At 55.6% G+C, this 10584-nt stretch overlaps 1 protein-coding gene across 1 annotated transcript; it reads right to left on the bottom strand.

Annotated features, from left to right (window-relative positions):
- Positions 1-4216: 4216 nt before the first annotated feature.
- LOC138843049 (glutathione S-transferase Mu 1-like) lies at positions 4217-10260 on the bottom strand. Its single transcript, XM_002715794.5, has 8 exons — positions 9547-10260; positions 9212-9287; positions 8744-8808; positions 8359-8440; positions 8169-8269; positions 7167-7262; positions 6974-7084; positions 4217-5085 (listed from the first exon to the last, which is right to left on the bottom strand). Exons 1-8 carry the CDS (start codon positions 9721-9723, stop codon positions 4996-4998), a joined length of 798 nt encoding a protein of 265 aa, XP_002715840.4. The 5' UTR covers positions 9724-10260; the 3' UTR covers positions 4217-4995.
- Positions 10261-10584: the final 324 nt, after the last annotated feature.

A 10584-nucleotide genomic window follows, 5' to 3' on the forward strand; every position in this document is an offset into this window, starting at 1 on the left:
AGGCCAAGTTGGGTGGGCACGGATCTCCACGCCCTGAGAAGAATGACGACACCCACTTCCTTCCGTTGCACCTGGTCCCCTGCAGGCCACGGCTGCTTCCACAGACACTGTCAGAAGAGCTGCTCCTTCTCAGGGAATCCCTCTGAGTACTGGGCCTTCAGCTTCTCTTGTGGGAGAAAACAGCCGCCGCCTCCCCCAGACACAGAGAGGCAGCCCTTGCAGTGCCGTGCGTGCCCCAGCCGGCCCCGGCTGAGCAGCCATCTTCCACGAGACCGGCCCTGGGTGAGTGTCCAGGCCTCAAATGACTGCATCAGCATTGGGTTAGCTCCTCCTGGCTTCTAGATCCCCTCTGTGAGAGGCAAGGGAAAGGCAAAGAAATGACGACTGTGTCTCTGCACCTGCCACTACGCAGGGCCGACGACCCGTGGTTCAGATGCAGCAGTGCTGGGAGCAGATCCTAGTGCCAGACACTGAGCAGAATCAAGGAAGGAAAGAACAAGAACCCCAAAGCCAAAAGTTCTGCCCAGTGGGATGATGGAAGAATGAATTATATCGATGTGAGTAGTTTCCAGAAAGACAAGGAGCGTGTGAGGCCGACAGGCAGGGCGGGGAACAAAAAGACACACTGAGCTGACCTGAGCTGCCTCTCAGGAGTACAAGCAAACCGATGCAGGAGTCAATGAGACAGCACTGGGGACAGAGAGCAGTCTCAACTCCAGTGGGCCCTTCCAGCACTCCCTCCCCTTTTGACCTCCCTTTTTCATAGGTTCAGTCTGTGTGCAGGAGACGGATGTCATGAACCAGCTGGGTGGGATGATGCTTGGCAAAGATCAGAGGTGAGGGGTGATCAGAACATTGAACACGAGACTTTGTAGGAACTGAATGTCCAGCACAGGGAGGGGAGTGCCTCGGAGTTCTCATTTGATGTGGTTTGGGGTGAAGAGGCCATGGGGGGCAGCACAGATTCCCACTTGCAGTAAATATCTCTAAGGAGTTCACACGAGAAACTGGAGAGATGAGACGTGGGTTAGGAAAAGTCCCGGAGTCCTGGCTCTGGACCTAACTGCACGGGGCGACAGCAGACGACCCAGCTGCAGGAGACGCTGGCCAGCTGATGAGAGATGCCCAAAGACTGGTACAGTAGCCATCTCTTCTGTCTCCTCGCCTGCGCCCTCACAACAGAGACAGCCTCAGCGTCCCAGGGACAGCCACCGCCCCTACGGCATATAGGTTGTGCTTGTACGAAAGTCGTAGTCAACAACAGGCGGGTACAGACCAGAGTGGGAGACACTAACATAGCCATGGGACAGAGACATCAGTGGCTCCTGGTCTAGAAGACAAGAGGCCCACTGCAGGGTGTGTGAGCTCACCCAAAGGATGCCAATCAACTCCCGGCAGCCCCTCACCCAGGTCCCAGCCACATCAATCACCTTTTTGGTTGCCTAATGTGAAGTCCACAGACTACTTCCATGCAAGACTGTCAATGTGTGTTTCCACCTTTATAATTTTGGCCCTGGGTAAGAACACTGCTTTCACTTGTAGTTGATACCATTTTCAACTTCCTGCTATTTTATTTATTTATTTATTTATTTATTTATTTATAGGCAGAGTGGACAGTGAGAGAGAGAGACAGAGAGAAAGGTCTTCCTTTGCCATTGGTTCACCCTCCAATGGCCGCCACGGCCGGCGCGCTACGGCCGGCGCACCGCGCTGATCCAATGGCAGGAGCCAGGTACTTCTCCTGGTCTCCCATGGGGTGCAGGGCCCAAGGACTCGGGCCATCCTCCACTGCACTCCCGGGCCACAGCAGAGAGCTGGCCTGGAAGAGGGGCAACCGGGACAGAATCCGGTGCCCCGACCGGGACTAGAACCCGGTGTGCCGGCACTGCAAGGTGGAGGATTAGCCTAGTGACCACGGCGCCGGCCTTCCTTCTATTTTAAGAAAGGCATTATTTTTTATTATTTTCCTTTAATAGTCATTTTAAAATATTAAATTTAATAAAATGTTTTATCTAAAAATAGATGCACCCTTTAAATTAGAGCTTTGAGATCAGGAACTTAAGGAGACTTAAAAAAGGTCTATGGAAAATGGAATTAAAAGACAAGTTTTTTGTTTGTTTGTTTGTTTGGTTTTTTTGACAGACAGAGTTAGACAGTGAAAGAGAGAGACAGAGAGAAAGGTCTTCCTTCCATTGGTTCAACCCCCAAATGGCTGCTACGGCCGTGTGCTGCACAGATCCGAAGCCAGGAACCAGGTGCTTCCTCCCAGTCTCCCATGCCGGTGCAGGGCCAAAGAGCTAGGGCCATCCTCCACTGCATTCCCGGACCACAGCAGAGAGCTGGACTGCAGAGCAGCACCGAGACAGAATCAGGAGCCCTGACCGGAACTACAACCCTGGATGCCAGCGCCACAGGCGGAGGATTAGCCAAGTGAGCCGTGGCAACGGCCAAAAGACAAGTTTATATCGGTTTGAATCAAAAGAATTTAGAAACCCATGCATATGAGGGACAAAAATGCATATTATGAAAATGCTACACACAGAATTCAAACTTTCTTTTGCCACAGAGTAAACAGATTACTTCATTTCCAAGAACATTGTGAAGAACTCTGACACAGCAACCTGTTGTTTTGTTGTGTCTTAAAGGTAGTATTTGTTATGCTGCTGATTACACGTACCATGTGCCACCCGCCCATTTTCACAGCTCAGATACCGGGAACATCCACAATGTGTTGCAGCCGTGACGACCACCCACCTCCATTACTGCTCTCCTCCTGCAAAACCGCAGATGGGAACATGACACCAATCCCCCCACCCCTGCCCTGACCCCTGCAACCACCTTCCATTTTCTGTCTCTGTGACTTTGGCCCCTACACTGCGTCCTGGCGCTGGAATCAGAAAGCTGTTGTCTTGCGGGACTGACGGGTGTCACTCAGCCTCATGCCTGCAAGGGTCACCCAGGTTGCCTCGTGCTCAGAATTCCCTTTGGTTTGGGCTCAGCAATAGAGCCTGCAGGTGGGCACATCCTGTCCTCACCCACTCCTCTGCTGGGGGACACTGAGGTGGGTGCATCCCTGTCGTGAGTGGGGCTGTTGTGGTCCTGGGTGGACAAACAGACCTTCAAGAACTTGCTCTTTTTTTCCTTACTTGCCCAGAAATGGAATTCTTCCATAATATGTAATTCTGTTTTGTTTTTTTGTTTTGTTTTGTTTTGTTTTGTTCTGTTTGGTGAGGAACCACAATGCAGATTTGCACAATAGCTGGGCCATTTTACATTCACACCACAGAGCATAAGGGTTCCAATTTCCTCAAGCCCACTGTACTTGCTCTGTACGGCTTTTGGCCACAGCCATCATAATGCGTGTGAGGGGCAGCCCAGTGCAGCGGCGCCTTGCCCTTCTCTGCTCAGTGCTGTTGGGAAACTTCCGGGTGCCTATTGTACATCTCCTCTGGGAAATGTCGGCTCGAGGCCCTCACCCATTAAGAACTGAGCTGCTTGGTCTCATTGTTTCTGCACCACGTGCTTGTGTAATCTAGTCGTGCTGGTCACAGCCCTGGCTCATTCCTGCACGTATTATCCACGGTTGATTCTTCACAAACGTGGGGTGGGGAACTCAGCACAGACTGTGTGCCCTGCAAAGCCTGAATACCGGCCGCTTAGGGAAGATGCTCGCTGCCTCCTGTTCCAGATGGACGTCTACCACCTGATTTACAACATGTCACCTGAAACTTCCAGGACTTTTCTCTCTTCTGACTTAAAGTGTAAGAAAACTTTGGCTTAACTACTTTTGCACTACAGGTTTCAGAAACATTTGGTTTGTCTGAACTCTGACCTTACAGACTGTATCTTTTTAAATTAATCATTTATTTTTTACTGACGCTACCAATAGTTCTACTGTGGATTTTTATTTGACTTCAAAGTGCAGCTTCAGGCAGTGATTGTACTGACAGATTCCAACAGGACAACCTTGTGGGTGCTACTCTACACCTCCTCTGGCTCAGGAAACTCCTCCCAGGGCGCCAAACCCCACGATGAGTGACAGGCAGGCACACCTGGCAAAGGCTTCTGTGAGGTAATTAGTCCATATTTCTAAACTTGGGGTACACCTCCTGTATGCCAGGCACCAGGACACAGGACTCAGGTAAGACACAGAGGGATGCCTCCTCCATGGGTCCATGACTCAGCTGGGGTTTCAAATACACACAGACAACAATGATTATACAGTGGGATGTTTTATTGAGAAACATCCTGAAACTGTAGACGAGAACATCTGTATCAGGGAAAGCTTCTGGGAGGAGGTGACAGAGGGGTCTGCCCAAGCCTGCTCAGCCCCGTCCCCATCAGCCCAGCGGCTCTCAGAACCACGGCACGGCTGCACGTGGCCCTTGGTGCCCTCCCTCCAGGGTGAAGGAACGAGGAACCCGGGCAGAGGAGAAACCCAGGGAGAGGAGCAGAGCGACATAGATAGGGCCCAGAAATGCACAAGGTCCCTCATAGCCCTGCATGAGCACCCACTCCCCCCACACTAATCCTGCCCCACCCAGCCATGCTGTGGCAGCAGAACAAAGAAAATCCCACAAGGTCTGCGAAGTCAGGGCCCAGTCCAGCACATCACAGGTGGTAAGAAGGGTCCCAGCTGAGGTCAGGCCCTCCTGGGTACTCGACAGCACTGGGGAGACCCCGCTGGGAATAGGGCCAGCAACCCAGGCACAGCCATCTTTCTGCGCTCGGGGAGCTCAGACAGGGCCCACAAAGAGAGATGAGGACCGTGGGGTCGGCTTAGTGGGGAAAGAGCAGCCTTAGAGAGGCCATGGCTGAGAAGGGTGGGGGCTGAGCCTGGCCAGAGCCTGCATAGTGGGGGCTGGCTCAGGACACAGGCAGGCAGCAGGTTGATGAGGGGGCGGAGGGGAGAGTTGGAAGAAGAAAGGGGTGAAAAGCTAGAGGAGGGCCTGGGAGACCTGAGCTCCCAGTGCACGCCCACCTCCTTCCAGGACCCTATATTCCCATCCATGTGGCCGTCTTTAAAAACAGAGGGACTCGGATGAAGCGGCTGGACTTCATGTAGGCAGAGATCTTCGGCAGGCCCTGGAGTTGGAAACAGAAAGCACAAGGAGTCAGGGTCTGCGGCCCCACTGGGCTTCAGGCAGCCCCAGCGCATCACGGCAGGTCCCCGACAGCGCCTCTGCCCAGGGCCTCACTGGCTGCAGGGAGTCTCATAGGACCACAGCCCTGCTGGGTCCACGCTGCCTTACTTACGACTCACGTCCCGCCTTCATGAGAACTATGGGTAGGAGACGCTGACAGCGCGGTGCAGACTCAGAGCCCACCCCACTCCCCGCAGGGTCCGTTCCTGGCCACCTTCCACCCGAAGGGAACCCGAGCATCACAGCGAGTCAGAGGCTTTCTCGGGGTTAAGGGACTGGGCAGGGAGACGGGCAGGACGCAGCCTGGCTCTGTCTCACTCCCACTCTGCCCTACCTCCCCACCCCACAAAGGCTGTCACCCCGTCTGCACAAACATTCTTCTTTTCACAATGAGGCTGCCGGCATCCCTGGGATTGCACACAAGGAGGGACATCCGATGGGACAAAGGGGCTGAGCGCACGCCAGGGCAGCTTGCAAGGCAGCCCGGCTCTCACCCAGTGACTCTGCAAGCTCTGAACTAGGGAACAGGAGGAGCTGAAGCAGCAGAGCAAGGCCAGGCCAGGCTCCACCCACTCCCCCTTGGACACAGGAAGTCCTCACTCCTGCACTCAGCGTCTGCGCCCGATCTCACTGCCTCAACCCTTGTCCTGAGCCCTGCTCCACACACAAGGCCAGGACACACATTGCCAAGTCCTCTACACCAGGACAACCGTGCCCAGCGACTTCCTAAGGAACTCAGTGGGGTGCACGGTGTTCTGGACCTAACGGGCCTGGCCTGTTTGGGCCCGAGGGTCCAACACAGATCTAATCTCTGCCTCTCCTCCTGGGAACACAGCGTTGAGCCGACTGTTGCAGAATCACCAAGGCCACAGGCCTGGACCTGATCCAGAGCTGATGGAGCTGAAAACAACATCTTTTGATGGCAGTGGAACAGAAGAAAGATTGGAGACTGGAAAAACCTGTTTTCCAAATGCCTCATATTTCAAATGTGTGATAAAGTAGGATTTGTTGGGAGCAAACAAGCCGTCCCTGGGAGATGGACGTGCCTGTGTGTGAGGTCAGGGCTCTGCTCCTCAGCACCACCACCCACCCCCCAGCTCTGCGGAGCCTGCAGCTCTATGCTCAGGTCCAGCATGGAGTCACCATGCACGTGCATCCGTGCAAAAACAGGCCCTGCGCTACGTCACAGGCAGAACAGTGGGGCGCTGCATCAAACAAGAGGGAGGGAGGGAGTGGAAGGAAGTCTGCATCGTCCCACAATCAGGACAGGATCCTGCACCAGGGGCGCCTGCATCACATCCATCCCGGCACCTGCACAGCCCTGGGACCTCAGTGCTTCCCCACAGGGACCTGATTGGTGGGAGCACACTGTCCATCATTATGATCGCTGCCAGTGTCCCTGACCTGAACCCTCAATCCTCCCTGGTCTCAGCCCTCCTGACCAGCTGCACACACGGCTGAATGTCCTGCCTCTCCCGTAGAGTCCTGGGAGGGGTGACACAGGCTGCACAAGGGCCTGAGGCTGCACCTCTTAGCACAAAATTGGAGAATCCCTGACTGCTGCCCACAGCCACCAGTGCTCACAGGGAGACCAGCACAGCCCAGCCTGACGCCGGGACCCCAAGCAATGGCCCACCACCTGCAAACTCAGTTTCTTTATGTCACATGGGAGGAGGACCTCGTGAAAATACACCTGACTCAACCGACATCGGATTCGAAGCCTGGGTCCTAAGTTCCCAGCTGGGCTGCACTTTAGCTCCAGGACTCTGAGCATGGAGGGACGGGAACAGGGAAAAGACAGCGCAGGGGGAGGAGGCTCAGGGGGTCACCTCGAAGTGGGACATGAAATCCTTCAGGTTTGGGAACGCGTCCAGGCACCCAGGCACAAATATCCGGTTCTGGTCAAGAACGTCGTAGACAAGGAAATCGGCGAAGGTGATCTGCAGGAGCCAGGATGACAGAGCTCAGTCCCAGAGGAAGACCCCCCCCCCCCTTCCGCCCCACCCCCCACCCCCACTCTACCTTGTCCCCTGCGAACCAGGGCCGCTTCCCCAGGAACTGCGAGTACAGCTGCAGCTTCTCAGGGAGCCCCTTCAGGTACTCGGGCTTGAGCTTCTCCTGAGGCAGAATCAGCTGTCACCACCCTCAGACACACAGCCCTGCAGACAGGCACCGCCCAGTGCTGCCTGGCCCCGCTGGCCAGGGCTGAGCAGCAGAGTGGCCCTGGGCAGTGCCCCCCTTCCACTTCGTTCATCAGCACTGAATAGACACCTACTGGGTACCACACCCTGCCTCTCACAGAAACGGGAAGTCACAGAGGAACCCAGCACTGTCCCTGATCCTGTCACCACCGAAGTCCACAGAACCTCTAAGGGTCAGAGCCAGGAGTGCCATGAGCACCTGCTTCCCCTGGACTCAGACGTGGGGAGAAAGCAAAGAGACAAAGAACTGAGAGATCTCGGGAGAGCAGCCGAACCCTCCCCTGGGCGACAGGGGAACGGAACAGGTATCTGCAGATACAGAAGAGGAGACTTCAACACTGAGCGGTGGAGGGAGAGGAACAAAGGTCCCTGGCTGACCTGGATGCCCACGGGAAATACGCTTATCCTTATGGGGGGCACGGAGACTGCCCTGAGAAACAGGGCACCATCTGATGATGCCCCATCTAGAGCTACTGTAACTCATGTACTGGACTTGGTACCCAGGCGCTGGCACACGGCAGGAACAGCTGGGAAGACTGCCTATGGCCAGGGGTCAAAGGTTAGATATGAACTGGATTCTGGGGCAATTACATGTTTAGAAACTGCAGTCCCTCCAGGGCATCTTGTTGTATCATAAGATTTGGGAAACTGATTCAAAGGTATTATTTCACCACATTTACAAGGTATGGAATCAACAAGTTGGACAGAGAGATAATTTCTGAAGAAGCGGGGAGTTCATTGGCAAACAGGACCAGCGCCGATGCGAACACAAGAGCACAATTCCTCACTGATCCCTGCCACGTCCAACCCAGCGGGCACTCACAAAGTCAGGACTGTAGGTCACCATGACGAGTTGCATGCGGTTGTCCATAACCTGGTTCTCCAGAATGTCCACGCGAATCCTCTCCTCTTCCGTCTCCCCACCTGCAACCCACACCAGAGACCTCAGCAGCCCAGCCCAGCCATGCCCAGCGGACGCCACCCGCCCCCGCCCTGCAGCCAGCCCCACTCACACAGGCCGTGCTTGCGGGCCAGGTAGCGCAGGATGGCGTTGCTCTGCGTGAGCTTGTGAGTCCCATCAATTAGGTAGGGCAGCTGCGTGGTGACCAGGGCAGTCAGCTGGGCTCCCGGGCTCCCAGCATCCCTTTCCCCGAGCAGGGGCAGACGGGACACCCGGCACCCTCTGTGCCCGGCCCATGGCAGGCTCTAAGTACACACTCTGTACAGTGAGTGAGTGAGCTATGACACAGAACATCACGGAAAAGTACTGTAGAGAACCAGGGTGACAGTGGTGAGCACAAGGCCCTGACCTCAGACCTCCAAGCTGGGGAAGGAGACGGAGGCTCAGACACCTTGCACCTCCCCCATCCCATCCCCAAATCCGTCCCCTGCACCTACATTGGGAAAGTCCAGGCCCAGCTTGAATTTCTCACTCAGCCACTGGCTTCTGTCATAGTCAGGAGCTGTGGAGTAAATGAAGTGAGAACAAACCTTCCCAGTGTGCAGCCCTCACCTCCAGGACCCTCCCGAGGAGTCAGGGGAAAGACCCCCTCCCCCAAACAGGCATCTGGGATCTGAACCACTGGGTGTCATATCCAGTTCTGGGGGAAAAGAGTGAAGGTAAGGGGTCTGGACCCTGCATGCAACAGGCTTCCAAAATGTGTGGACGTCTATGGGAGACCTCAACCCAATCACAGCCAGCGCCCTGCCTTGGGACGCCACACCTGCACCCTCCAGAGGACCCGAGAAGGGGCAGGCTCAGCTCCAGCTGGTGGGGCTACACAGGAGCCATTGGGTGGCCGCGAGGGGTTGTTACGTGTTAATCGCCACGGGCTGGGCAGAAGTCAGAGCAGGCAGGTGCATTACCGTCCCCCATGGTGTATCTCTTTTCCTCATAGCTGGTGTCCGTGTATTCCAGGAGCGTGCGGATGGGCAGAACCAGCTGGAGGAGGTGACCCGGGGCAAGGGACAGAGTTGGGTGGACTCTGCCTGCGGCCTCGTCTCCTCCCAGTGATCCCCCATGCTAGGCCTCATACCACTCCCTCTTCCCTCCATTCCCCCTACCCACCAGGGTGTCCATACTGGGAGCTCCGGAGAGCCTCAGTGGTGTCCACAAGTTCCTCCAGGAACCAAGGCCTAAAGCCTCCCCAGCTGCCCAGTGCCCCGCCCCCACCCCCCTGCCGAGTGGACCCCTCGCTCACCCCGCGGATGTCCCAGTAACCCAGCATCATGGGCATGGTGCAGCTCCTGTGGCCTCTGAGGAATGGCCTTGGGCAGACAGGCCTTGGGCTGGGGGAGTGTTGAGGGCCGGGAGAGGCGGGGCTGGCTGCGAATACGCCCCGCCCGGCCCCTAATTCCTTGCTTGCCCAGAGGCCCATAGAGCAGCTGGGGCCCAACCCCCAGGAAGGAGCAATACCCAATGCCGCCCCCAGGGTTCGCTGGAGAGTCGCAGCTGGCCGCGTACCCACTCCACTGTGCTGGGTACCCAGGGTTGGCAGTGCCTGTGACAGATGAGCCAGGGCCTTAACACAGGGTCACATTCCCCCTCCTTCCTCTGTTGGAATGGCTCCGCCTTCGTCCTCAGATGGCCCGCTCCTCCCCACACACTGGGTGATCTGGGGAGTTAGCTGCCAGTTCAGGCGAAAAAGCGGGGTTGGTGGCCCGAAACCATGGTTTAATTCAGCACCTATCGCTGCAAGACAGTCGGGCCAGAAGCTCCTCCAGGCCTCCGTAAGCCAGACTCCAGAAGAACAGAACCCCTGAAATGGGTGGCACCTGCACAAGACACAGAGAACACAAGGGTGAGTCCCTGAGGACTGAGTCTCTCAGCAAAGAGTGAATATTCTGGCCCAGGGAGGGCACGAGGTGCCACCCCCAGAAATGTCCTGCCAGGCAGCTGGGTTTGGCTGTGTCTGGTTTGGCGTCCAGTTAGAGTGACAAGTTCATCCCAATGCAGTAGCACTGAGAGACAGGATCTTTAAGGGGGAATAGCGTCCTAGGGCTCCTCACTCATTAAAAGATGAACTAGTTAGCAGCAAAAAAATCTGATTAAAAGTGGGGAAAAGCCATGAATACACATATTGGCAAACAATCTTTTTAAAGATTTATCTACTAATTTTAAAGTCAGAGTTACAGGGTGGGGAGAGCCATGGAGAGAGACAGAGAAGAATCTTCCTAACGCTTATTCAATCCCTAAAAGGCCAAAATAGCCAGGGCTGGGCCAGGCCAAAGCCAGGAGC

This window comes from Oryctolagus cuniculus, chromosome 7 (genome assembly GCF_964237555.1).
Source record: "Oryctolagus cuniculus chromosome 7, mOryCun1.1, whole genome shotgun sequence".
NCBI classification, from domain to species: Eukaryota; Metazoa; Chordata; class Mammalia; order Lagomorpha; family Leporidae; genus Oryctolagus; species Oryctolagus cuniculus.